Source organism: Mustelus asterias, chromosome 18, assembly GCF_964213995.1.
Source record: "Mustelus asterias chromosome 18, sMusAst1.hap1.1, whole genome shotgun sequence".
In the NCBI taxonomy this organism is placed as follows: Eukaryota; Metazoa; Chordata; class Chondrichthyes; order Carcharhiniformes; family Triakidae; genus Mustelus; species Mustelus asterias.
The window spans coordinates 46,599,758-46,615,517 of record NC_135818.1 but is presented as its reverse complement, the minus strand read 5'-3'; the positions used below and the strand labels follow the sequence as shown (position 1 = coordinate 46,615,517).

Genomic DNA, 15,760 nt, shown 5'->3' with positions numbered 1-15,760 from the left:
CAAATGTGCTCCTGATAATCACACTAGCAAAACAAAGTCGCAAAGATTATTTAAAAATAACCTGATGCACATCAGTATGCTGGGATCTGTGCAGCTTACACTGCATTTTCAGAAGTCCTGGGTGCAAAGATATTGATGTGAGTGTCACACACAAATGTTGTTAATGTCATTATCCTACAAAAATCGAACGTCTGTGTTTGCTTTTTCCATAATCAATGTACTGATGGTGAAAGTAAACATTTTAGGTCCAAGCTAAGGAGTGTTCAGCACACGCACCACTCCACAATTGCAACTGCAACCAATAAATATTGAGTCCATTTAGATTGCTTAAGAGTATTCACTCATGTGGACTGCCTTTATAAGATCTTTGGTTTATACTTAGTCTGCTACTGGATGTACATAGTGAAACCATTCTACTTATGCTAAACTTGGTTTTGAAATAATGAGCTAGCAGCTAAGAAGAAAATGACAGCTAATGTACCTGAGCATTCCTGCCTTCCTGTTGCCAAATCATTTTCTTGCACCATCTGTTTGGTAGGCGTAAGAAATGTTAAAAAACACACAGCTGAAGAGAAGTTGAAAAACCATAATGCTTGTGTCTATGCAATTTATTTTCCCTTTTTCTTAAAAGAAACAATATTATTTTTGCAGCCCAAATAAGCTGCGTAGATGCAGCCCGGGATGGTGAGCCACTAAGAGTAAGGCCTCATCAATGTTCCATGATTACTTTTTTAATGTTTCAGATTTAGTTCCTGGTGTTGTGCCGATTTCTCCTCTAATTTTACAATGAGTCCTTTCTTGGGGCAATGGGGAATCTGCACAAATTTGGACTTTGGTAGTTCAGTGGGTTTAATTTACAATGTTTATTTATTAATGTCACAAGTAGGCTTACATTAACACTGCAATGAAGTTACTGTGAAAATCCCCTAGTCGTCACACTCTGGTGTCTGTTCGGGTACACTGAAGGAGAATTTAGCATGGCCAATGCACCTAACCAGTCTTTTGGACTGTGAGAGGAAACCGGAGCACCCGGAGGAAGCCCACAAAGACACTGGGAGAACGAGCAGACTCCACACAGACAGTGACCCAAGGCGGGAATCGAACCCGGGTCCCTGGCGTTGTGAGGCAGCAGTGCTAACCACTGTGCCACAAGTGGACATTAGATTGATCCATTAGTTATCCTATGATTCAAAGTTCCTTTTTGACTTTTTTTAGATTTCTGGATCAGAAACAGTTTCTGATGTAAAATGATACTGCATATTTGATCATTTATTAATTTCTATGTGTTATCTTTTGTGTGTCAGTGTTATGTCAGTAGCCAAGGATGAAGAACCTGAGTGTTTGGTCCTACCACCGTGTGCTGTCATACCTGCACTCCCAACTCCACTTGTGCCACAAGTCCAAACTCCAACACTCCCTGCTCAGTCGCTGACTCCACCACCATCTACTGAAGAAAGTAGCTCAACAATCTCCATCACTGAAACTGAGACTGCTGATCGAAACATCTCTGAAGGAGAAGTCCTGATAAGCTATGGGCAGCTGACTGCAGCAAAAGGTATTAAAGCGGCAACAGGACCACTTACTTAGCAATAAAGCAGGAAATGAATAACTCGCGGACTGTTGCACTGTACTATAGAGATACAACAGTGAGATATAGAGCAAATCTCAGAAATGTCCGGTAGCAGGTTGTGAACCCGTTTTTCATTAAAGAGACCTTTGCTGTGGTAAATCAGCGATAGCATTAGCTTCCAATTCCGAGTTTCCTGGACAATCGTCAAGGATGGGTGTTTTGACACCCCACATCTTTCAAAGAAAGGATTTCTAGTCAAGGGATCCTGACAGGGGTCAGTGTGTCTGGACTGTATATTACTTCCTCAAACTTCAGCAGCCGCAGAAATGGAAAGCAGAAGTGGGGAGGCTGCCACCCCACTCCCCCTGCTGACCCTCTGGACCCTCTGGACCTTGACTCCTCTCTGCTCCAGGATCTGTAGGACGACAGTGAAGTGCTGTTTCCTGCAGGCCAGAGGCCAGTCTCAAACCAAGCAGGCATGGGTAGAGGTAGAGGAGGAAATAAGCAGCAGGAATGTGCTCCCTTGAACCTGGATTCCACCCACCAAGAGGTTCAGTAACCTCATAGAACCATAGAAATGTGATAGCACAGAAAGAGGCCATTCAGCCCAACACATCTGCGCCGATCGAAATAGATAAAACTAGCTGTCCATTCTAATCCCACCTTCCAGCAGTTAGACTGTAGCCTTGCAGGTTACAGCTCTTTAGGTACGGATCCAGGTTGGTCTCTTTTAAATGCAATGAGGGTTTCTGTCTCCACCACCAAACCAGGCACCAAACTCCAAACACTCACTACCCTCTCAGTGAAGAAGTTTCTCCTCATCTCCCCTCTAAACCTTCTAATAATCACCTTAAATCTGAGAGGGTAGAAAGGTTGAGTGGCATCTCTGCACTCTGACATCTGAAGTATTTACTTATGCAGCACTTCTCAGACAAACACACCTTGCAGGTCCACCCATTCCTCTTGCATTCACTCTCATCATATTGATACCTCACAGTCACCCATCACAATTGGTCTCATTCCCTTCTCATCACATAATCCATTTCTTCACAGTGAAAATGGTCTGTTTTCTCTCCTTGAAGGGAAAGGACAGTGCAGAACTTCAGGAAAAGGCACGGAAATGGATTTGGGGGAAGTGGTTGCAGGGGTAGGGGGAGGTGACGTGGCCCTTCAGTGATAGCCACCTTGACAACCACTGGCACTGCATATCCACCTGGTCTACAGCAGAGGGGGTCTTGTTCCAGGAAGCTGCAAGTGTCAGCAACAACCTGCCACAAGAACCCATACTTTATTTAGCCTAAAAATTAATTAAGTTATATAAAAATAACTTACTGTTTGCATATGATTTGATATTATTTTCTGCCCCTTGATGTGTCGAAATTCTCCCAGTTAAATTTTAAATTTAAATTAGTTACTCTTACGTTTCTCATAAAGTAAAAATATTCATTTCATTTGTGTCCAACAACAAGGAGTGCCTAATAAGTCTTGGTGGCATTAACTAAAGTCAGTTGTTTGGTATTTTTCAATATTTTATTGCAGTATTTATTAGTGTCACAAGTAGGCTTATGTTAACACTGGAATGAATTTACTGTAAAAATCCCCCCAGTCGCCACACTCCAGCGTCAGTTCGGGTACACTGAGGGCGAATTCAGCATGGCCAATTCACCTAATCAGCACGTCTTTGGGACTGTGGGAGGAAACCAAAGCACCTGGAGGAAATTTGCACAGACACGGGGAGAACGTGCAAACCTCACAGGCAGTGACCCAAGCTGAGAATCGGACTCCAGTCCCTGGTGCTGTGAGGCAGCAATGCTTTCCACGGTGCCACAATAATTTCTTTTGAAAACATTTTTTTCTTATTTTAGCTATTCCATCTAAGAACCTTTTAATAGCATTGATTAAACAACTCCCACAAGAAAATTATGTGTGTCTCCCTTTAATGAATAGTTGGGACACTTTAAACGACATGAACCATCTGCTTTCCAGTAGAGCCTCCCTTCATACTTTCCTTTTCTATGTAGTGGTGGTTAATGGAGGGATATTCAGCCAGAATGACTGTACCATTCTTGACATTTTAACACACTATCCTGCTCTCATAGCTACATGTCCGTCCTTGGCCTGTTGCAATGTTTCAGTGAAGCCCAATGTAAACTGGAGGAACAGCACTTCATCTTCCGATTAGGCACTTTATAGCTTTCCGGACTCAATATTGCATTCAGCAACTTCAGACCATGAACTCTCTCCTCAACCTTCACTCCATTTCCATCAATTTTATTTATTTATTTAAATTTAAAAAAAAACTTCACATTTCTTCCATTGATTCATTTTTCAATTTCCCTCTTTTTTAATCCCACTCGCCACCTTTTTCCCTTACCACTATGTCCTCTCCCTCCATGCCATTACACTAGGACCATCTGTTACCTGTCTCAGTTTGTCCTTTGACACTCAGCTTACCTATGTTCTGCCATTTACACATTCTGATCTTTTAATGAGATCATCGGCCCCCTTCTTAGCCATGATCACCACCATTTACATTCCCTTTGTCTTTTTGTCCATCACATCTATGTCAATTTCCCTAGCTAACATCCCCCCCCCCCACCCCCTACACACACATGCACACACAATAGTATAAATCTCATCTTATTTCCATTTGTCTTCAGCTCTGACGAACGAAGAGTCATCCAGACTCAGATACAACATTAGCCCTGTTCTCTCTCTGCAAATGCTGTCAGACCTGCTGAGATTTTTCAGCATTTTCTATTTTGGTGCAACTTTTCTTGTTCTTAAGATAGTCCATAGAATACTACCAGGTGTGGAGCCTTATGAGTTCTTCCCAATGCTCTCACTAATATGTATCCTTCAGTTGTATCACTAGATTATCTGATCCATTTCAAAAAGTACTTAAAGTAAAGTGCTTTCAGACACCCTGATAAGGTGAAAGGTCATGATGTGGAGATGCCGGCGTTGGACTGGGGTGAACACAGTAAGAGTTTTAACAACACCAGGTTAAAGTCCAACAGGTTTATTTGGTAGCAAATACCATTTGCTACCAAATAAACCTGTTGGACTTTAACCTGGTGTTGTTAAAACTCTTAAGGTGAAAGGTGCCATAGAATGTTAGTCTTTTTTCCATCCAAAGAAGGCATCAGTGACTCTGCAGCATTCCTTGAGTAATGCACTGAAGTGTCAGGTTAGATTATGTAGTCAAGACCTGCATTTTACTGGAACACAGACATTTTTACAAAGGCAAGAATGAGAGGATGAGAAAGCTCCGGACGTTTCACATGTTGGGGACCTCCATCAACAACAACTTGCAATTGTGCGTTTAATGTAGAAAAATGTTTCATTGGTGCTTCACAGAGTCATGGCCACAAAAGTGCATATCAATCCAAATGAGGATCTTTTTGGAAGAATGATCATAAGCTTGGTCAAAAAGGCATATGTTAAGGAGGATATTAAAGGGATAGGGCTTTTTTGGAGAGATAGAGGAGTTTAGGGAAACAATTCCAGAACTTGGGGCCTAGGTAGCTAAAAACATACCTACTAATGGTGAGGCAAAGAAAGGTAGGACAGCACAAGAGGCTAGAGTTAGATGAAAGGAGAGCTTGGTGGAAAGGCAGGCTTTGTTATAGAGCTGGAGGATCTCACTTTGATTGTGAACAATGAGGCCAAGAATGCATTTAAGCACAAGAATGATAATGTTCAATTTAAGGCATTGCAAGCCTAAATCAATGCAGGTCAGCAAGAGGTGATGAATGAAGGGGTCTTAGAGTGGGGTAAAATACAAGCAGCAGAGTTTTTGATCAGCCGAAATGTATGTCAATTTTTTGATTTGATTTATTATTGTCACATGTATTAACATACAGTGAAAAGTATTGTTTCTTGCGCACTATACAGACAAAACATACCGTTCATAGAGAAGGAAACGAGAGAGTGCAGAATGTAGTGTTACAGTCATAGCTAGGGTGTAGAGAAAGATCAACTTAATGCAAGGTAAGTCCATTCAGAAGTCTGGCAGCAGCAGGAAAGAAGCTGTTCTTGAGTCGATTGGTACGTGACCTCAGACTTCTGTATCTTTTTCCCAAAGGAAGAAGGTGGAAGAGAGAATGTCCGGGGTGCGTGGGGTCCTTAATTATGCTGGTTGCTTTGCCGAGGCAGCGAGAAGTGTAGACAGAGTCAATGGATGGGAGGCTGGTTTGCGTGATGGATTGGGCTACATTCACGACCTTTTGTAGTTCCTTGCGGTCTTGGGCAGAGCAGGAGCCATACCAAGCTGTGATACAACCAGAAAGAATGCTTTCTATGGTGCATCTGTAAAAGTTGGTGAAAGTCGTAGCTGACATGCCAAATTTCCTTAGTCTTCTGAGAAAGTAGAGGCGTTGGTGGGTTTTCTTAACTATAATGTCAGCATGGGGGGACCAGGACAGGTTGTTGATGATCTGGACACCTAAAAACTTGAAGCTCTCGACCCTTTCTATTTCGTCCCCAGTGATGTAGACATGTTCTCCTTTACGCTTCCTGAAGCCGATGACAATATCCTTCGTTTTGTTGACATTGAGGGAGAGATTATTGTTGCCGCACCAGTTCACCAGATTCTCTATCTCATTCCTGTACTGTCTCGTTATTGTTTGAGATCCGACCTACTACGGTGGTGTCGTCAGCAAACTTGAAAATCGAATTGGAGGGGAATTTGGCCGCACAGACATGTATAAGGAATATAGTCGGGGGCTGAGAACACAGCCTTGTGGGCACCAGTGTATTTGAGTATTTGAGGTGGGAATGAAGACTGGGGGCCACCCAGATGAATAGTTGGGACTGAAGATTCAAAAGCATGGATGAATCTTTTGGCAATAAATGCGCCAAGGTATGAGCAGAGGCCTTTGATGTTATGGAGGTGGACATCAATGGTCTTTGTGATAGAGAGGATGCGGGGTCAAATGTCACCTTGACTTCAAAGGCAGTCACTCTCACCTCACCTTTCCTCTTGAATTCAGCCCGTTAGTCCATGTTTGCACCAAGACTGTAATGGGGTCAAGAGCCGTGTAGTCCTAATGGAATCCAAACTGAGCATCAGTGAGCAGGTTATTGCTGCTTGATAGAACTATTGATGACAACTTCCTTCACTCCACTGATAATTGCTGATGGCAATGGCTGGATTGGATTTGTCCTGCTTTTTGCGGCCAGGATGTGCCTCGGCAATTTTACACGTTGGGTTGATGCCAATGTGTAGCTCTACTGGAACAGCTGGCTAGAGGCACAGCTAGTTCTAGACCACAAGTCTAGAACTGTATTACTGCTAGGTGATTGTCAGGGGCCAAAGCCTTTGCTGTATCAATGCCGTCAGAATTTTTTAATACTTTCTGGTGATTAATTAGTTATTGAATATATCTTATCTTTTTCAGCTTTAATAGAAGGAGGTATATCCTTTCCCAACCTCAATGTTAGTCTGTCCAGTACACTTCAGGATTCTCAAGAAATGGTAAGTTTATAAAAGATGTGGCTTTACAAAGTCATTTGACAAACTCTTTGAATTCAAATTCGCTGCTGTCCCTGGTTTTGCATTTGATTTATTATTTTGCTGCTAAAAATACAATTTTGTAACTGTATGTGTTTTACCTGTGATGTGTGAGAATTCTGATATACAACAAGAGTTAATGCCCATAATGGACCAAGTATAATCTATGATTGCAGTAATTCTTCTATCTCACCCTTGGAATTAAGCCATTGGTTAAGTTTGACTCTTGGTGCAACACGATTTGTGGGTGCTGGTCCTGGGGTGGCCCCTCAGTTGAGTTGCCACTGTGTGATAAATGTAGAATCATGAAATGTCATGCCCATGCCATCTCTGCAAGAGCAACTCAGCTGGAATTTCTCCCCTGCCTTCTCCCTGCAGCCCAGCTATTTCTTTTCTATTCAGGTACTTACACAAGAAATCTCATGATTAAACCTGCCTCCAACAAAGTCTGACAGTGCATTCCATATCCAAATCTCTTGCTGCCTGAAACAGTGGGGGGTGAGATTCTTCGGTAGGAGATCTTCCAGTGCGCTGGTGAGCTTAGGCTGCACGCACCCCATCCCTCCATTGGCGAGCATCGTATCCAGGCTTTCTTTTTGCATGAAGTGGCATAAGATTGCGACTCGCTGACAAAAACAGTGCGGCATGATGGCACAGTGGTTAGCACAGCTGCCTCACAGCACCAGGGACCCAGGTTCAATTACGGCCTCAAGTGACTGTCTGTGTGGAGTTTGCACGTTCTCCCTGTGTCTGCACGGGTTTCCTCCGGTGTTCCGGTTTCCTCCCACACTCCATAGGTGGATTGGCTATGCTCAGTTGTCCCCGAGTGTCAGGGGGATTAGCAATGGTAAATACTTGGGGTTACGGTGATAGGGCCTGGGTGGGATTGTGGTCGGTGCAGACTCGATGGGCCGAATGGCCTCCTTCTGCAATGAAGAGATTCTATGATTATCTCCTGTTTACTCATTTGTTTGGAGAATTTTTTTCATCAGATTGCACCCTTAGTTTTTTTGGGGGAGAATTCCGCGCAGTTTCTCCTTTGGTTCTTCTGCCACTTACCTTAAATCTGTGCCCTTTGGCTTCTGGCCCCCTCGCCAATCAGAACAGTTTCTCCTTAGCTCCTCTGTTAGACCTCTCATGATTTTGGGCTTTAACTTTTCTTATAAGCCTGTTATGTGACATTTTTATCAGACACGTTTTGGAAATCCAGGTATCCCACATCATCCCTCTCAGTTACATCATTTAAAAACATACGCAATTTAGTTGAACATAATTTGCCTTTAACAAATCTGTACTGACTTTCCTTAATTAATCAACAAATGTCCAAGTCACTGCTAATTTTGTCCCAGATTATCATTTCTAAAAACATGCCCACCACCAAGATTAATCTGACTGATTTATGTAGTTGTTGGGCTTATCACAAGAATTCAAGAAATAGGAGCAGGAATAGGTCATTTGACTCCTTGAGCTTGTTCCGCCATTCACTAATATCATGGCTGATCGGATTGTCATCTGAACTCCACTTCCTGCCTGACCCCCATAACCCTTAACTCCCTTGTAGATCTAAATCTGTCTAATTCAGCCTTTAATATATTCAATAACTCAGCCTCCATTGCTCTCTGGGGTAGAGAATTTCACAGATTAACAACCCTCTGAGAAAAGAAAACCTTCCTAATCTCCATTTTAAACAGGAGATCATTTATTTTAAACTGTTCCCCCATGAAGTGCAACATTCTCTCAGCATCAACCCCGTCAAGCCCACTCAGAATCTTGTATGTTTCTATAAAATCACCTCTCATTTATCTAAACTCCACTGAGGACAGCCCCAAAAAGCTCTTCTTCCCAGCAATTAAACTGGTGAACCTTCTCCAACTGCTTCCAAAATAAAAATATCACTCCTTAAGTAAGGAAACAAAAACTGTGCACAGTACTCCAGATGTGGCCTCACCAGTGCCCTGGACAATTGTAGCAAGATTTCCCACATTTCTATCCCATTCCCCCTTTCAGTTAAGACCAACATTCCATTTGCATTCCTAATTATGTGCTGTACTTGCGTGCTGACTTTTGTGATTCATATACGAGGACACCCAGTTCCCTCCGTACTTCAGCACTCTGCAGTCTCTCACCAATGAAACAATGTTCTGCTTCTCTATTCTTCTTACCAAGTGGACACATTATCCCATGTTATACTCCATTTGCCAAATTTTTGCTCACTCACTTAACCTATCTATAATTCTTTCCAAGTTCTTTGTATCCTCTTTACAACTTGCTTTCATTCCTATCTTTGTATCATCAGCAATTTGGCTACAGTCCAGTCGATCCCTTCATCCAAGTCATTAATATAGATTGTAAATAGTTGAGGCCTCAGCACAAACTCCTGTCATACGCCACTTAACAGTTTGCCAATCTGACAATGATCCATTTTTCCCTACACCCTTTTTTTGAACAAGAGTGTAATATTTGCAATTCTCCAGTCCCTATATTGAAGGAGGATTGAAAGATTTTGACTAGTGCCTCAGCAATTTCCACTCTACTTCCCTCAGTATCTTAGGTTGCATCTGATCTGGTCCTGGTGACTTATCAACCTTAAGTACAGACAGCCTTTCTAATGCCTCTCCTTTATCAATGATTAGTCCATCCAGCACCTCAACTACATCCTCTTTTACTATGACTTTGGCACTGTGTTACAGATGTGGAATTTGTTCCTAGAGGGAATGATTAGCAAATAGTATTGATGCATTTAGGGGAAAACGAAACAAGCAGTTCGAGGATAAAGGAATAGATGGTTACAATGGTAAATTTAAATGAGAAAAGATGGGAGGAGGCTCAAGTGGGCCATAAACACTGGCATGGACTGGGTGGGCCAAATTTATATTTCTATATCCTATGTAATCCCATGTAAGCATCTTCTTCCTTGGGAAAGACAAATGCAAGGTACTCATTTTTGGACTTTACAGTGTCAGCAGACTATTTGGCCACAGTGAGCATTGCTAGCAAGACCAATCCTGTCCTCACCCATTCTCCACACATCCCAATGAATAGACATCAGGAAAGATGAGCCTAACTGATGTATGTCTTTTCTAAGCTAGCAGTATTGCAATAAATTATCAAACCAAAACCTACAAGCAATGTCAAGTGAGGCTCACTCTTGAAATTTTTGTAGTGTATTGCTAAGTATAAAAAAAGTTAACTACCTCGCAGGCTGATCAAACTTATTCAACAAATGCTGTCCCAGGTTTGATTCCCATTCTGTTCTGAATTAACCGACATCACTTTGCAGCAGTATGGGCTCTGCAAGCTGCCTTAATGTCTTTTGAGTTATTGAACAGAAAGTCGGCCAGCGTTCCTGCTTCTGATTGCTACCTAGTGAGGACAGAATTAAGCTCTACAGTGAATAATAGCAACTTCGCCGAGGTATTGGAGAGTAAGCAAAGCTGTGGAATTGTACCCCAGCTTGAAGTCACGCAATCAGGAAAGGAGGAGGGCAGAACATTGGCAGGAGAGCTCGAAAAGGGAAATAAAAAGACAGCCATTATCAGAAATCTTAACACCATGTCCTGTATTTACACAAAAAGTACAGAACTTGAGTGCTAGATATTCTTTACTTTCTGTACTGGCTGAATAATGAAAAATATAATGCAGGCGGTGTCATTTAGAGAGATAAGCAATTGGAGATTTCTTTGCCGTAGACTAAACGCAATTGAGTCTGTCTTTTTGAAGTGTTAATGTTTAACAGACAGTAGCAGTTTTATTTTGGTCAGAAATTTAATGTCACCAGTAAATTAATTCATAATCAGTAAGATGCTCTAGAGTTAATGGAATTAAATTTAAGTTTATTTATTAGTGTCACAAATAGGCTTATATTAACACTGCAGTTAAGTTACTGTGAAAATCCCCTCGTTGCCACACTCTGGCACCTGTTCAGCTGCGCTGAGCGAGAATTTATCATGGTCAATCCACCTAACCAACTCGTCTTTCAGATTGTGGGAGGAAACCGGAGGAAACCCACGCAGACACGGGGAGAACACGCAGATTCTGCACAGACAATGACCCAAGCTGGGAATCGAACCCGGGTCCCTGGTGCTGTGAGGCAGCAGTGCTAACCACTGTGCCACCTTGATTATCTTAAGAATGTAAATTATCATTGACCAAAATAGGATCATTCATAATCTTAAAAACTTTTAAATCAATTCATATGTATATTGCAATCATTTAACTGATTACATTTGCCTTCCTCAAATAAGATATGTTATAGATCTGCAAGCTTACAGTAAATGCAATGGATGCAAAAGATTACCTGGAGGTACCAGATAGAGGATAATCGGGGCAAGAGGTTCACATTTATGTAATTTTAATCATTTGATATTCATTTAAGTTAGTGGAAAGACAAGCAGGTGGACTCTTTCACAGGCTGCGTCCTCATCACCCGCTTTCCTCTGCAAGACACCCTAGTGACTCTATACCCAAGCACAATAAGAAGAAACACTGCCTCAGTATGTCACTAAGGTGGTGAGGTCAAAACATTTATCGCAAGCTAATGCTTGAAGCCAAATGATCACCAAAAACATATTTACAAACAGATACCTGTGCGACATTGACATGTTTATATCACAATATCTTTTACACCATCTCAGGATATAATTATGTTTAAAATTATACATAATTTCAGGGTTGAGGAATTTCCAACATTTGACACAATTCTGACTTCCGGATCAAAGAGTTTCACCCTTTCAATTTTTTTCCCAATTTCCACCTGCCCCGACACTCAGTAGCTGCTGTTCCCAGGTTCAACCTGCACAGCACCTTCCTGTGCTGGGCTATTTTCCTGTTGCTGGCACAGGATGGCTGGATTTTCTCACCCAGTGTGTGGCCCCTGCTACAGGTGGAGTGACTCGACCCCAACCCAACCGCAGTCCACCCGCCGGTCACCTCAGGGATCCATCTCTAGGAGTGAGGGAGATTTCAGTCAGCCATTGTCACAACCACATCCAACTTTGCACCTCCTCTGGCTCGGCCTACTTGGGACCACCATGCTATTTAAGTGCTCAGTTTTGGAATAGCCTGCCCTCCCTGGCCTCATGGATCTGATTCCCCGTGACCTAAACTTCTGACCCCCAGGGATGTGACATATCCTTACCCGACAGAGCGGATCTAAATGGTGTCAGCTGAGGAGGAGCCCCAACTACACACTGACAGTGGGGTTGAGTGGAGGAAGAGGAGGTGGAGTGGTGGCTGGTGTGAGGAGGCGCTGCTGGAACTGCTGCGGGTCTGGGGGAAGCAGGGCCAGGACAAGATGGAAAGTGGAGCCGGGGGTCGCGGGGGAGCGGCGTGTTGGGGGAGTGGCTCAGCCGGGAGAGAAGCTGAGGCCTAGGGGGCTGATATCCAGTGCCTGGGGCTTAGACCCTGACAGCTGCTTCTGTCTCATATCAATAATTGTTTTATAATTTTTACGATTAAGATTAATTTATAAAATAGTTCCCCATTATCCCTTTTATCCATCATATGTCCGCTTTTAAGAAACATAAGAACACGGTACGGCATGGTAGCACAGTGGTTAGCACTGCTGCTTCACAACTCCAGGGACCTGGGTTCGATTCCCAGCTTGGGTCACTGTCTGTGTGGAGTTTGCACATTCTCCTCGTGTCTGCGTGGGTTTCCTCCGGGTGCTCCAGTTTCCTCCCACAGTCCAAAGATGTGCGGGTTAAGTTGATTGGCCATGCTAAAATTGCCCCTTAGTGTCCTGAGATGTGTAGGTTAGAGGGATTAGCGGGTAAATATGTAGGGATATGGGGGTAGGGCCTGGGTGGGATTGTGGTCGGTGCAGACCCGATGGGCCAAATGGCCTCTTTCTGCACTGTAGGGTTTCTGTGATTTCTGTGATAAGAAATAGGAGCAGGAGTAGGCCATCTAGCCCCTCGAGCCTGCCCCGCCATTCAATAAGATCATGGCTGATCTGAAGTGGATCAGTTCCACTTACCCGCCTGATTCCTATAACCCCTAATTCCCTTACCGATCGGGAATCCATCAATCCGTGATTTAAACATATTCAACGAGGTAGCCTCCACCACTTCAGTGGGCAGAGAATTCCAGAGATTCACCACCCTCTGAGAGAAGAAGCTCCTCCTCAACTCTGTCCTAAACTGACCCCCCTTTATTTTGAGGCTGTGCCCTCTAGTTCTAGCTTCCTTTCTAAGTTTTCCTATCCAGTTCCCCCATATCTGGGCAAGGTGGTGAAATCCTTGTAGAGGTGGTGAAGGAGAATGGGCTGAGTGAGTGGGGGCTGAGTGGGGATGGGAGGAAGAGAGTGAATGGAGGTTGAGTGGGGATAGAATGGAAGTGCGTGAATGTCGTTGACTCAGAACTGCCCTCGGACAACAAGGGATGGGCAATAAATGCTGGCCAACCAGCAACCCCATGTCCTGCAAATGAATTTTAAAAATTAGTGCATTGTGGATTGGAGGGAGGGCATGAGTGAGTGTGTAGGGGGAGGTGGGTTGAGTGTGTGTGTGTGTGGTGGGGAAAGAGGAGCTTCACTAAGTCTACTGCTGCCATAGAATGTGGAGAGTTTGACTGAAACCTACACAAGTGCATAAAATAATAACAATTTTTACAAAGTACTGTATAAAGGTTGTTTGGCCATGCTAAATTGACCCTAGTGTCAGGTGGATTAGCAGGATAAATATGTGGGGTTACGGGAATAGGGCCTGGGTGGGATTGATGTCAGTGTAGACTCGAAGGGCCGAATGGCCTCCTTCTGCATTTTAGGAATTCTATGATTCTATGAAAACAGATTTTAATATTTAGGGCGGCATGGTGGCACAGTGGTTAGCACTGCTGCCTCACAGCGCCAGGGACCCGGGTTCAATTCCTGCCTCGGGTGACTATCTGTGTGGAGTTTGCTCTTCTCCCCGTATCTGCATGGGTTTCCTCCGGATGCTCCAGTTTCCTTTCACACTCCAAAGATGTGTGGGTTAGATTGATTGGCCATGCTAAATTGCCCTTAGTGTCAGGGGGATTAGCAGGGTAAATATGTGGGGTTATGGGAATAGGGCCTGGGTGGGATTGTTGTCAGTGCAGGCTCAATGAGCTGAATGGGCTGCCTTCTGCACTGTAGGGATTCTATAATTCTATTCTATGATTTATAGAATTATTAGTAGGATGCATTATTATACCTTTATCTGTAATATGTGAACTTTAATAATAACATACCAAATATTACTATGTTGCTTTCTTACTGTTTTGTTTTTGTAGGCGCTTGGGGTCATGTTAATTTTCAAGAGTTATCTTTTATATATATATATGTGTTCATAGGATGTGTAAATTGCTGGCAAGGCCAGCCTTTGTTGCCCATCCCTAACTGCCCTTGACAAGGTAGTGATGAGTTAAAATGGTGTCACGTTGGGAAATAATTTGTGTAGTACTGCCAATGCCCTTTGCTTCACTTTGCATGTACATAATCCAGCAAGGTCATGTTCTCTTGTTAGTGTGGACTTCATCCTGTATTACATGCACTAACTGCTTTGAATGCTGAAGTGTTGAGGTCACTTTGGTGATTTGATACAAATTCCTTGCTCCATAGTAATAATTCTACCCATGTGAAGTGATCTAGAGGCATTTGCATTTCGCTACAGATCATAAAATATGCTATAATTACATGATTCCTTGTCACAAAAAAATTCAGTCCTTTTTGTCTTTTGCTATTCTTATCTCTGCAATTTATAATAGCTGTGCAAAGGACTAAAGCATTACTAATAATTTTAAACCAATTAGATTATTCTTATAATTTCTTGTGTGTCTCAATTATTTTATAATGTGATGTACCCAGAACTATGGACCCTCTTAGCTTTCATTTTCATTTCAGTTTATAGCTCAAGCAATTCTATTGCTTTGGTTTTAAATGTAATTTTCACTATATAGAGCAGATAGAACATGCGAGTTCTCTGAACAGATTCTGATATTGCTCTGACGAAGAGTCACCCAGACTCGAAACGTTATGAGGAGAGATTGAGCAGATTAGGTTTGTACTCGTTGGAGTTTAGAAGGCTGAGGGGTGATCTTATAGAGGCATATAAGATAATGAAGGGGCTGGATAGGGTAGAAGTGGAGAGATTCTTTCCACTTAGAAAGGAAACCAGAACTAGAGGGCACAGCCTCAAAATTAAGGGGGGTCAGTTTAGGACAGAGTTGAGGAGGAACTTCTTCTCTCAGAGGGTGGTGAATCTCTGGAATTCTCTGCCCACTGAAGTGGTGGAGGCTACCTCGTTGAATATGTTTAAGTCACGGATAGATGGATTTCTGATCGGTAGGCGAATTAAGGGTTATGGGGAGCAGGCGGGTAAGTGGAACTGATCCACTTCAGATCAGCCATGATCTTATTGAATGGCGGGGCAGGCTCGAGGGGCTAGATGGCCTACTCCTGCTCCTATTTCTTATGTTCTTATGTTGGTTCTATTCTCTCTCGATGTGGAAATGCCGGCGTTGGACTGGGGTAAACACAAAAAGGAGTCTAACAACATCAGGTTAAAGTCCAACCTGTTGGACTTTAACCTGGTGTTGTAAGACTCCTTACTCTATTCTCTCCCCACAGACGCTGTCAGACCTGCGGAGATTTTCCAGCATTTTCTGTTTTGTTTCTGATATTACCAGGTAGTTCTTTGGTCATTTAACTTAGATAA

At 43.0% G+C, this 15,760-nt stretch overlaps 1 protein-coding gene across 1 annotated transcript in view; it reads left to right on the top strand.

Moving 5' to 3' along the window:
- kiaa0586 (KIAA0586 ortholog) overlaps positions 1–15,760 on the top strand; it is a 547,244-nt gene that overhangs the window by 462,158 nt on the left and 69,326 nt on the right. The window contains exons 26-27 of the mRNA XM_078233832.1: positions 1,305–1,555; positions 6,973–7,049. Of these exons, the coding sequence (XP_078089958.1) occupies positions 1,305–1,555; positions 6,973–7,049 (328 nt within the window). The remainder of the gene's footprint in view (positions 1–1,304; positions 1,556–6,972; positions 7,050–15,760) is intronic.